This window comes from Arachis ipaensis, chromosome B3 (assembly GCF_059453495.1).
Source record: "Arachis ipaensis isolate K30076 ecotype BB chromosome B3, ASM5945349v1, whole genome shotgun sequence".
Lineage (NCBI taxonomy): Eukaryota > Viridiplantae > Streptophyta > Magnoliopsida > Fabales > Fabaceae > Arachis > Arachis ipaensis.
The window spans coordinates 140,171,886-140,184,453 of record NC_142438.1 but is presented as its reverse complement, the minus strand read 5'-3'; the positions used below and the strand labels follow the sequence as shown (position 1 = coordinate 140,184,453).

At 30.8% G+C, this 12,568-nt stretch overlaps 1 protein-coding gene across 1 annotated transcript; it reads left to right on the top strand.

Moving 5' to 3' along the window:
* Positions 1–2,084: 2,084 nt before the first annotated feature.
* On the top strand, positions 2,085–3,953 carry SDG35 (SET domain protein 35). Its single transcript, XM_016338197.3, has one exon. It carries the CDS (start codon positions 2,103–2,105, stop codon positions 3,693–3,695), a length of 1,593 nt encoding a protein of 530 aa, XP_016193683.1. The 5' UTR covers positions 2,085–2,102; the 3' UTR covers positions 3,696–3,953.
* Positions 3,954–12,568: the final 8,615 nt, after the last annotated feature.

Sequence of the window (12,568 nt, the reverse complement as noted above, 5' to 3'; positions counted from 1 at the left end):
TGTCCTCTCGGTCAGTATGATAGCCCCTATCTCGGAAGGTGGATTCCAGTCTTAAGAGATTTTTTTCGAGCTCTTTTCCTCGCTCGGCTTCCCTTCTGAGATGTCTCTCTACCTCGCGTTGTCGTTCCAACTCCTGCTCTAGTTGTTCCAGCCGTCTTTGGTGGCCATGTAGTAGTCCTATTAGGTCAGCAGAGTGTGGTGGCCCATCCTTTCCGAGCTGATGAACTTTAGAGGAAATCCTCTTTGATCCCTGGGTATTGGAGGGGCCTTCACCCTGCTGTCCCTCCGCTCCTTGTAGGGATATTATTGCTCTCTCGTTGTTGATCGCATCTTGATGCTCTTACTCAGACTCCGATGCGGTGTGTCCATCTTCTTGTTGGTCGTCTACCATCGCTGGTTGATCTTCTAGGTCCTCGACAACGGCGCCAATGCTCCCGGGCTTACCTAGAACCGGATGATTGGGCTTGTTTGTGAGGCCCAAGCATTCAAGGAAGGTGGTCACCGACTTGTCCTGCGTCAGAGAGCTACCGTCCTTGTTGTATGTTTTGAGAAATGGGGGGTGGTACCTGCAAAGACATTTCGATGCCTAAGTCAATGAGGGGGTAAGCAAGTTTAGAATATATCGGAACTTAGGTTTACATGAGTGTGTCAGTGTATTTATAGGTGATGATCTAATAACTACCGTTAGTGTAATTCCACTATTGAAGGTGGATAACCGTCCCTTTATCTTGGGGTTGTTGAGATATCTCTTCTAGAAGTCGGTGAAAGATTTTAGAGGGCAGTTGTTTATTTGAATAAGTGACCTCTGCCAGCTCATGTCGAATCCGACCTCTTTAAGAAGGTCGGAAAAATCAGTAATGACCCTTTTTTAGATTGGGCCTTTTTGACTTACTTAGTTCTGGACTATAGTATTGGACCAGAATATGAACAGGCTTAAGTTAAAAAAGGAAGACAAAATTTTAATTTTTTTCATAATAACCTTAAAATTTAAATTTTAATTGATGTTTAACCTCATTTAAAAATATAATTTATAGTAACCAAATACTAATTAATTAAGTAATAATAGAATTTACTAATTTTAAAATTAATCAAATCAAACTAAATTACTTAATGATAAAAAGTTTTCTACTAATTACAAAAGTTTAACTACTAAAAACATCAACAATATAATTGAGGTCAGGAATAAAAAACGATTTAAGAATAGAGGTACCAACAATTGTAAAAAGGTTGGGGGATGCAATCTCCAGACTATTTTTTTTTTATTAGGCACGGGGCTAAGGGCCCAAAACAAAAAAAAAATCCAGTTAACGAAGCAAATTGCTGAACCTTCCTAAAGTTGACAAAAGTTAACGAAAATATCCAGTTTTACTAACTATAATAAAAGAATTATTAATAAAGGAAAATATAGTTGTAATAATTATTTTGCTTCCTCTCAGCATGTTACAAATCTGTACAACATTGTCAAATAATGGCTATAAACATAATTCTTCTAAGCATTTTGAAGAATGCCTAGTTGCACTGTTATGCAAACTAAAAATTAAGCAATATATAAATAAAAATTTACTTATAATTATTTTTATGTAAAGTTAATAGTAAAAAATTATAAGATATTTTAATAAATTTGTCTAATTATCATAGATCAGTTATTGACTATTAATTTATATGAAAATTACAGGTGAATTGTAAAAAATTCAACCTATTTTTCTATTAGTCATGAACATATATACATATATATATATAATTTTTGATATAAAACTATATCAAATATTTTCTATCTTAAAAAGTATAATTTACAATTCTAACAAATTAGACTATCCTAATAAAAATATATATGAAAGTATTCTTGGAGTATCGTATTTATACTTAAATTATAAAAATATTGTTAATATAATATTTTTATATATATTTAAATTATCCATTCATACGAGTCTTCACCTATATTTTATTTAAATAAATAAAAAAAATTGATGAGAAGGAAAAAAAAAAAGGCCACAAGATATAATTTAAAATAAATAATGCGACCGTTACACAAACTTTTGAAATTGGAAAAAAGAAGCTCCATTTGAGAAGAGGTCAAAGACAACACAAAGGCAGAGCAAGAAATGGCGGAAGAGGAGTACATTCAGCAACTGAGGTCCAAAGCAGCAGAGCTTTTCCTCAGAGAAGAATGGAATGACTCCATTGACGTCTACTCCAACCTCATCTCTCACTGCACCCACCACCAACAACAACTCTCTCTTCATCATCCAAATCACCTCCAAAAGCTTCACAAATCACTCTGCATTGCCCTCTGCAACCGCGCCGAAGCCAGGTCTCGCCTTCGCGACTTCCATTGCGCCTTGCAAGACTGCGATCGCGCATTGCAGATCGATGCATCGCATTTCAAGACCCTGCTATGCAAAGGTAAGATCCTGCTCTGCCTCAATAGGTACTCGATGGCGCTTGAATGTTTTAAAGCAGCTTTGCTTGATTCCCAAGCTGCTGGGAACTCCGAAACCCTAATTGGGTATGTTGACAAGTGCAAAAAGTTTGAGTTTTTAGCCAGGACAGGGTCCTTGGACCTCTCCGATTGGGTTTCGAATGGGTTTCACGGGAAGCCTCCGGAGCTTGCAGAGTACATTGGTGCGGTGGAGATCAGGAAATCAGATATCAGCGGCCGCGGCCTTTTCGCAACCAAGAACATTGATGCAGGGTCGTTGATCTTGGTCACCAGGGCAATTGTAATGGAGAGGAGTATATTGGCAGGTAAGGATTTAAGCGAGGATGCGCAGTTAGCAATGTGGAAGAATTTCATTCAAAAAGTTTCTGAATTTGCAAGGAAATGTTACAAAACCCGGGATTTGATTGGTATGTTGTCAATTGGGGAAGATGAGGAAGAACTTGAGATTCCTGATATAGATTTGTTTAGGCCTGAGAATGTTGGGAACATGGATTCATGTGAAATGATTGATATGGAGAAGTTGCTGGCCATTTTGGATGTGAATTCACTCACAGAGGATGCTGTTTCGGCCAATGTGTTGAGGAAGAACAATGATTCCTATGGTGTTGGATTGTGGCTATTACCTTCCTTCATCAACCATTCATGCTGTCCAAATTCGCGGCGACTGCATGTTGGGGACTACTTAATAGTTCATGCTTCTAAGGATATGAAGGCCGGAGAAGAGATCACTTTTGCCTATTTAGATCCGCTTAGTCCTCTGAGCAAGCGAAGGGAGATGTCGATGACTTGGGGGATTCAATGCAAGTGTAAGAGGTGTAGATTTGAAAACGAGGTTTTCGCCAAACAAGAGATTAAAGAGATTGAGATTGGACTTGAAAGAGGGATGGATGTTGGTGGTGTGGTTTATAAATTGGAGGAACACATGAAGAGATTGAAGGTTAGGGGAAAAGAGAAGGCCTATTTGAGAGCTTCATTTTGGTCTGCTTATTGTGAGGCTTATAGGTCTGATAGGTCTATGAAGAGGTGGGGAAGGCGCATTCCAGCCATGGATGCCGTGGTGGATAGCGTGGTTGATGTGGTGGGAGGTGATCATAGGCTGCTTAAGATCATGGTGGAGGAGTTGAAGAAAAATGGTGGCGGTGGCAGCGGCCTTGTGGGGATGGAAAAAGCTTTAAAGCTAGCAAGAGATGTGTATGGGAAGGTAGTGAAAAAGCAAGCAATGAAGACACTTGTTGAGTTTTGCATTGGTGATTGAACTGGGATGAATACATTTTCTATGTCAGCTACCAGTTGCTATAGATTTTCTCTATTTGTTTTCTTTCTCATGGTTTTGGTGGTTGTTTATAATCATGAGCAACTTAAGTTGTCATGGCTAATACCAATGTTATGAAACTACGAATTTCAATTTTATTCAAAACTCTTGATCTTGTTTCTGCTCGTGTAATAGGTTTTGTATTCTCATTACTATGAAATTTGTCATTTGATTAGCATAATAGCATTATATGTTATTTTTTATTTTGTTCACTGGTTCTATACAATATACACTATACACAGAGGGATGATATTTTCAAGGTGTGGCCTGTCATATAAAAGTTATGTTTGATCAGGTGTTGACATTGGTTTATTTGTAACTTGCTTATCATGTAGATTGAAGGTTTGTTTTTGATACAATGTTAACCTTTCTTTCCCCTCACACCTATATTAGTGATCTGAAGAAAGAGAAGTGGTCAGAGATTGTGTGTTGTGGTGCATATGTATTGGTAGGGTGCATATTTATTTTCTATTCACATGTTTTAAATATAATATATAATTGATTAATATTTAAACTTTGTCTTTAAAAAATTATGCATTTTAATTTAATTTTTAAAAGATAATAACGTAAGTCAAAAAATTTTTTTATTAATTTTTCCTCATATTATGGTTAAAGTGTTACTTAATATGTTAAGAATATGATATAGGATACGTTTCAGGTATTTCAGTGTATTTTATTGGAGTACTGGTATGTCATGTATGAAATGTAGCTTAAAAAGATTTATCTACACTTGATTACAAAAATTAATTATAACTAATATTGTTTTAAATCTTATTGTTTAACTTAGTTAAACTTTGTTCCTAAAAAAATTTAGATGTGTAACATTACTCATAATAAAATATTATAATCTAAAAAATATAATTAAAAAAATATTTATTTTGTGCTCTTAAACACATATTAATTAAGATTATAAAATTAAAATTTTTATATTAAAAATATAAAAAATTTAAGTTTTTAATGTATTTATTTTATATTTATGAAATAAAAATATTTAAAATTTTTTACTAATAATAAATTTATTATGTGTCTTTATAACACGTATTAACTAAACCCATAAATAAAATATATTATTTTAGTACGTCTAATTTAGTAACTCCACTTCTTTTTTCATGTCATTCTCTATTTCTAATAATTTTATATTTTTTTATAATTTCTGAAATTAAAATTATTTGACATTATTTTTTCTTACAATTAATATATTTTTCAAAAAAAATATTATTACTACTCTTAACTTGTTTTACTTATAGTCTCTTAGATATTAAAATTAATATTTATTTTTCTCAATAAATACAATTTCTATTTTGAATTCATGTTAGTAGAATCACTAAATTTTATAATTATTAATATTCATTCTATTATATTTATTTTTCTAATTTCTTACAGAAATACACAAAAAATAAATATCTTTTTTTGTTCTTAATTACTGTATATTTAACTGCTTTTTTTTTAAATTTTGGTCTACTTCGACAAAAAGAGTATAAACCATAATTGTCAGAACCGAATCGATGATCGAATCGATCAGGCTATTGGGTCACTGGGTCACTGGTTCAACCGATGAGTCACTGGTTGAATCGGTTAACCCGGTCATATGTAAATAAAAAAATAGTAAAAAATTTAAAATTAAAATCTAAAATATATATTTTCACTAATATTTGAAGAATATCTAGCTATTTTAAAATAATATAAAACAGAAACGATAAATATTTTGTTAATTTTACTCTATCATAAATATTTTATTTTATTTTTATATTAAAATAACTATTATTTTTAAATTTTAATAATTCATTAATTAATTAATATCTATTATACTATTATGTACTACAAATATTTATTAAAAAATAATATTAATAGATATTATATAATTATAAAAAGAAAAATTAAGTGAGTTTAAAATATTTTACACTGTCAATACATTAAAATAAAATTTTATGTTAATATTTAAAATATTTTATATTTATTTTAATAATTGTATAAATTTTGAAAAAATTATAAATTAAAAAAAATTATAAAACTAAAGTTAAATTATATAAATATAAATATAAAATAATTAAAATAGTAACTAATTAAAGAACGGACAGCCTGGTTGCATATAATGCAACTCTCTTGTTAGATGGCATGAGTTTGAACCATCTTGCATGCATTTTTTCATATTATCCAATATTCACCTAAGGACCTACAGAATGGTGGGAGCACCGTAGGACCCGGCCGGTTCACCGATTTGTATTGAACTGACCGATTTTGGTTGGTTTGTGACGAACCGGCCGATTTTTAACGGTTTAATTGCGTATACGATCTAAACGTCTAATCAAATTGTCCAGATTATTAATTTTTCGGTCGAACCGACCGGTCCGGTCCGGTCCGGTTTTGACAACATTGGTATAAACTAACAACTTTAGTTGATCAATTAAACAACTCTTTTAAAAAAATATTCTCAAACTAATAATATATTTTATTGATCTCAACTTAATTCGCAAAATAATTTTATTCTTATATTATATTTGTAAATTTTTACTATGATATAATAATTAATAATATATACCTTATGCCCATTATAGACTATCTTAAGAATACTTTGAGTTCTTTTCTCTTTGTATGGGCCAGCAAAATGCATTCTCAATAGATAATGTTATTGGCTGGCTCATCCCTTTAAAGCCACACATGCACATTATGTCAATCTATCAGACAAAGGATCACAATGGAATGCTTACCTCTACCAAAACCTACTACATCACGGTGCCGTTACAACTCTTCCATGCAACTCCTTTTGTGTATATCAGTATATCCACATAATGCATATTCCCCTATATTTAAACTGATAACTTTTTTATATTAAATCTGAATGACTCTAAACCATAGCATTTCAAATTTCTAAAAAAGAACAGGGTATACTTAAAATACCCGAAATGCTTCCTATAATATATAGAATAATAGATTTTATTCCATCTATCAAATATATATATATATTAAAATTAAAAAATAAAATTTTATCAAAATTAATAAATTAATTATTTACATTGATATTTTTATGGGGACCAAATTAAATTATACGTAATTTTTTAGAAATTGTTTTTATCAATCCAATATACAATAGATGATATGACTGAGATATATGATTAGTTAGTTAAGAAATCATGTGCTTTATTGGATACATCTAAGCTTATTTTACAAAATTCAAGTTCAACTGGATTTTTCCAGTCCTTGTTATCCATACCCGTTACAATAATGAGAAGACAAATCTTAATGCATGATTGTTGAACGTTCATTATATGTACATCTTATCTACTACGAGAAGAAGAAGATAGATGACATATAATAAAAAGGTAATCCAATCCTTGATCATTAGAGGATGATAATAATCTAATCCTAGCTAGGTCTAAATCCCAATCATGTGATGATGAGGTCAAGGGGTTTGACGTCCGGTCTTTAATTTAAACATGCGCTGTGGGGCAACTTAATGACTTATGTATCGCTACCTGGTTTGTTGGTGTTCATGTCAATCCAAAACTGGAAAGAATATTCCATCCAAATTTTCAAAGCAAATTCAGACACGAGATAAAGAATATGTTTTTCGGGCAATGCTACTAGTTTGGATCATTGACTTTCAAAGTTATTGTGGGATACGCTTTATTTAATGCGTTTTTGGGGATTGAAAGAAGTCTGAAGAATATTTTATTTTTTAATATGTAATTGTTTAAATTTTATTTAAACATTTATTGTTAAGATTTTTTATTTAAATAAATAAATTAATTATAATAATTATCGAAATAAATAATTTAAAAAATATTTACCCAAATAAATATTTCTCTCTTATTTCGTTTACACCGTAAACGAGTTAATTTTGCATGTATTTAAAATAGATAGACGCAAAAAGTGTATATCTCATTTATACGATATATGTATTTTTTTTTAAATTAAAAATAATAAAAAATATTAATATTATCAATAATATAAACTTTTAGCATGCAATCAATACATAAAAAGATTGATAGAAGAAATTAAAATAGATATATTTGATCAATTAATACTTAAAAAGGTTGATAGAATAGTGAGAAAAGAATGAAAACAGTTATCTCTCACTTTATCTCCCACTATTAAGAGATAATCGTTTCAATTATCTCTCACTATCCCATCAATATCTCCTACTAATTGACTAACGATTATTTTTATTTTTTAAATTTAAATCAATCCAATTGAATCATAATTTAATTTTATTTTTTTTAAATGAATATAACGGAAGAAATTGATAACCCTTTTCATAATTTAATTTAAATTTTTATAACCGTTTAAAATAGATATATCATATAATGGAGAGAATGATAAATTTTCATAACAGAAAGAGAAGGGTGGCAGAGAGTAAACGGTTATGAAAATATAAACGGTTATCAATTTATCAATCTCTCCCATTATATCCATTTTAAATGGTTATGAAAATTTTAAATTAAATTATAAAAACGGTTATCAATCTCTCCCATCATATCCATTTTAAAAAAATTTAAATTAAATTATAATCCAATTGAATTGATTTAAATTTAAAAAATAAAAATAATTATTTGTTAATTGGGAGGAGACATTGGTAGAATAGCGAAGAAGAATTAAAACGGTTATCTCTCATGTGAATAGTGGGAGATAATGTGAGAGATAACCGTTTCTATTCTTTTCGCAATATCCTATCAACCTTTTTAAGTAGGTGGAAACTCAAGTGCATTCGACTTCACGTGAAGTTGATAACTGAAAGCCATTAAATGAAAATTTAGTCAAATCAGTCAAATCATCTAACAACTTTCAGCTATTAACTTCACGTGACTTGAGTTTCCACATTTTAAATATCAATCGATCAAACATATCTATTTTGACTTCTTCTATCAACCTTTTTATATATTAATTACATGCTAAAAATTTGGATTATTGATAATATTAATATTTTTTATTATTTTTAATTTTGTTTAAAAAGATACATGTTGTAAACGAGATATACATATTTCGCGTCAACCCGTTTTATCTCGTTTATACTATAAATGAGATACATGTAAAATTATCTCATTTACAGTGTAAACAGAAAGAGATATTTATTTCGGTATAAATTATTTATTTCGTTAATTATTATAATTTATTTATTTATTTAAATAAAAAATCCTTTATTGTTAACTGATGAGTTACTTTTTTTAATATGATATATTAATATGATACAACATTTCGCATAAACAAATATCAAATAACAATGAGAGAAATAATAACAACAATTATTACATTAATTATGATATATAAAAAATAAATTAATTTAAAATTTCATATTAATATATTAGTAATATAAAATAATTATATATATATTTAATTATATATCGTTATGTCATAAAAATAATTATTTTTTATAATTAATATATAATTTGTCATCTAAAATAATAAACATAATTAAATTACGTTATAAAATTATTTATATATATTATAGTGTATCGAGATTAAATTCATTAATTTGTTTATGCCTCTCAAAAACAAGTCACAGTGAGTGTAAATTGAACAGAATACATTTTTATAGTTAACTAATCAACCGAAAATAAAATATCTAAAGAATAAAAGAAAATGGATTGTAAAATAGATATGTATAGAGTCTGATCGGGATAGAGTTGATATAAGACAAATAAAAAATAGACATTTATTAATACGGAAAAAAGTATAGGTAAACAATAAAAATATTAAATAATATAAACAATAGATATATCGGATGTTCATTTTACTAATGTACGGATTGTTATTTTAATATTAAAATTTAAAAATTTAATTTAAAAGTGTAGTGTGTTTTTATTTCATTAGTGTTTGTTTATGTTGTTCAACAAAATTATTGCCCCTGTCATTTCCCATTAATACGTCATGCATTGGATTTATTCAAAACTTAAAACTAAAAAGATTGAATTTTACTATTATTTTGATTGAAAACATGGGGTTAATCTATCTTTATTTTAAATAGTTAGTGTTTCAATAATAAATAATCATCGTAGATGATTCACTTAATTAGTCACCAAAAAAAAAAAAAGATGATTCACTTAATTAGAAAAAACATTATTTTGGTTTGGACAAATAAAAACAAAAAACCAAATCCCTATCTGATTTAACAATTTAACATCGCTAATAATGTAGCACTTAACTGCTAGCTTATTAGCATGTTAATGTGTCACGTGAACAACTTTCATTAGTCTTTGATGGACAACATCATGAAAAGATTGGTACTGCATTGCCTCATCGCCACAACAGAAATCATGGAACAATTTATCTCTTTATTTTGATTAAAAAAAATTGCACTTTTTTTTTTTATAAAGGGACATGAATCAAATTAAACTTCTACTCCACAAATAAATAGGAACATGGTCACTTAAATTGTTAGAAACTCAAAATATATCTCCCCCTAATAAGGTCTCCATATAGAACCTTTTTCGTTGCAGACTTGCAGCAAATATTATATATATATAACAAAAATATATATTATTATTTCTATTTTAATAATAACATACAATAAAAAAATAAAAGTATCATTACTATTCCTGTATAATGCATTACTCCATATTGGGAATTATTTATTTTTGGTAGTGATGGTTATATTTTTCTTTGTTTAATAATTTTAGTGCTTATCCTTAGTACAAAAGTGCGTCGCTCATGTCTATCTACTTCCGCTTCATTCCCTCTCAATAACTATGTTTAACTAATTGGTGATATCCAAATAGAGTTTTGATTTACGTGATCGTTGCCTTTTTTAGTAAATATATCATTGATATTTTTATATATATAAAACTATAAGTCTATAACAATTAGTCAAAAGATGTTGGTCTTTGAACATCACTGATCAAGTTACATATAATATGAGATTTTTTTTTAATTAATCAACATCAGCCATAAACAGAGAAGAAGAGAAAGAAACAAAGAAAGAAAGAAAGAAAGAAATTAATTAACATGCATGAAGCTATTTGTCCGATGTCTTATTGATTTGAGTTGTGTATGCTCCTAAAATATCCAAAACGAAAAATAGACCTCCTGACGGTCCTGACGGTTAGAAATAAGAGACTGAGAAAGTAATTTAAAAAGTGTATTATTGAGTTGTGTTAGAAGGTATAATATACAAAAAGTATTTATAGGTGATAAATGAATTAGAGCAATAAAATCATAGAATTCTACAATTAATATACAGATATACTAGACGATATTAATTGATCTAAATTGATTTTAATGATTCTCAAATATCCCCCCTCAAACTCAAGTGGGAGCTAAGGATACCAACTTGAGTTTGGATAACAAAATCCGGAAACGAGTCGGGTGATGAGCTTTCGTGAAGATATCAGCAGTCTGATCTAGTGTTCCAACAGCAATGAGACGAACAGCATCAATAAGGATACGTTGCCGAACAAAGTGACAATCAATCTCAATGTGTTTGGTGTGTTCATGAAACACATCATTATGGGCGATCTGAATAGTACTGCGGTTATCACAAAAAATATCAGTAGGGGACGACTGAGGAGCACCCAAATCTTCGAGAAGCCAACGAATCGAGATAACTTAAGCAGTGGTGTCAGCGAGGGCACGGTACTCAACTTCTGTGCTTGAGCAAGCGGTGAACGTTTGCTTCTTAGCACGCCAATAAATGAGAGCGTCGCCAAGAAATAAACAGTAACCAGTAGTAAAACGACGATCAGTAGGATCACCAGCCCAATCAGCATTGGAGTAAGCCTGAAGAGACAAAGAGGAATGTGCAGAAAAATAAAGGCCATGAAATAGAGTGCCTTTGATGTAGCGAAGAATGCGAAAAACTGCCGCATAGTGAGTAGTACGAGGAGCTGGCAAGAACTGGCTAAGTACATGAACGGGATAGGCGATGTCTGGTCGGGTGACAGTCAAGTAGACGAGACCGCCAACTAATTGTCGATAGAGAGTCGAATTATCCAAAACAGTGCCATCCATAGGGGTAAATTAAACATTAGGCTCAAGAGAAGTAGACTCAGTGCGACTATCTGTAATCCTAGCGCGAGCAAGAAGATCTGAAGCATACTTAGCCTGAGAGAGATAGATGCCATCATCGGTGGAGATGACCTCGAGACCAAGAAAATAGCTGAGAGAATCAAGATCTTTCATCTCAAAGGTACGGTGAAGTGAGGCCTTGAGATCAGAGATACCATCAACATCATCCCAGTAATGATCATGTCATCAACATACAAGAGTAGAAGAACAACTCCACGTTCGCTCTTACGAATGAAGAGGGCATTCTCATGAGGGCTAGAAGTAAAACCAAGACTGCATACGGTAGTGCTGAACTTGTCAAACCATTCACGAGGAGTTTGCTTAAATCCATAAAGTGCCTTGCAAAGGAGATAAACCTTATTAGAAGGACAAGGATATCCCGGAGGTGGTTTCATATAGACTTTCTTTTTCAAATCCCCATTAAGAAATGCATTCTTCACATCCATCTGACTGAGAGACCATTTTTTAACTGCGGCAATGGCAAGAAGAGCTCTAACAGACGTAAGACGAGCGACGGGGGCAAAAGTCTCTTCATAATCAATACCATACTCTTGCGTACAACCTTGTGCAACCAAGCGGGCCTTATAACGATCAATAGAGTCATCAGAGCGAGTCTTGATCTTGTATACTCATCTACTGCCCACAACTTCCTGATCAGAAGGAGGATCAACCAAATCCCAAGTGTGTGCTTTTTCAAGTGTCTGTATTTCTTCTTGCATTGCTTGTTGCCAATTTGGGTTTGAGGAGGATTCTCTGAATGTCTTAGGTTCATGTTGATGAAGAATAGTAGAAAAGCAATGGTAATCAAGAAGATGAGG

What these genes read in the sequence shown, in the direction of transcription:
- SDG35 (XM_016338197.3), top strand. Translation starts at nt 2,103, where the DNA reads ATGGCGGAAGAGGAGTACATTCAGCAACTGAGGTCCAAAGCAGCAGAG.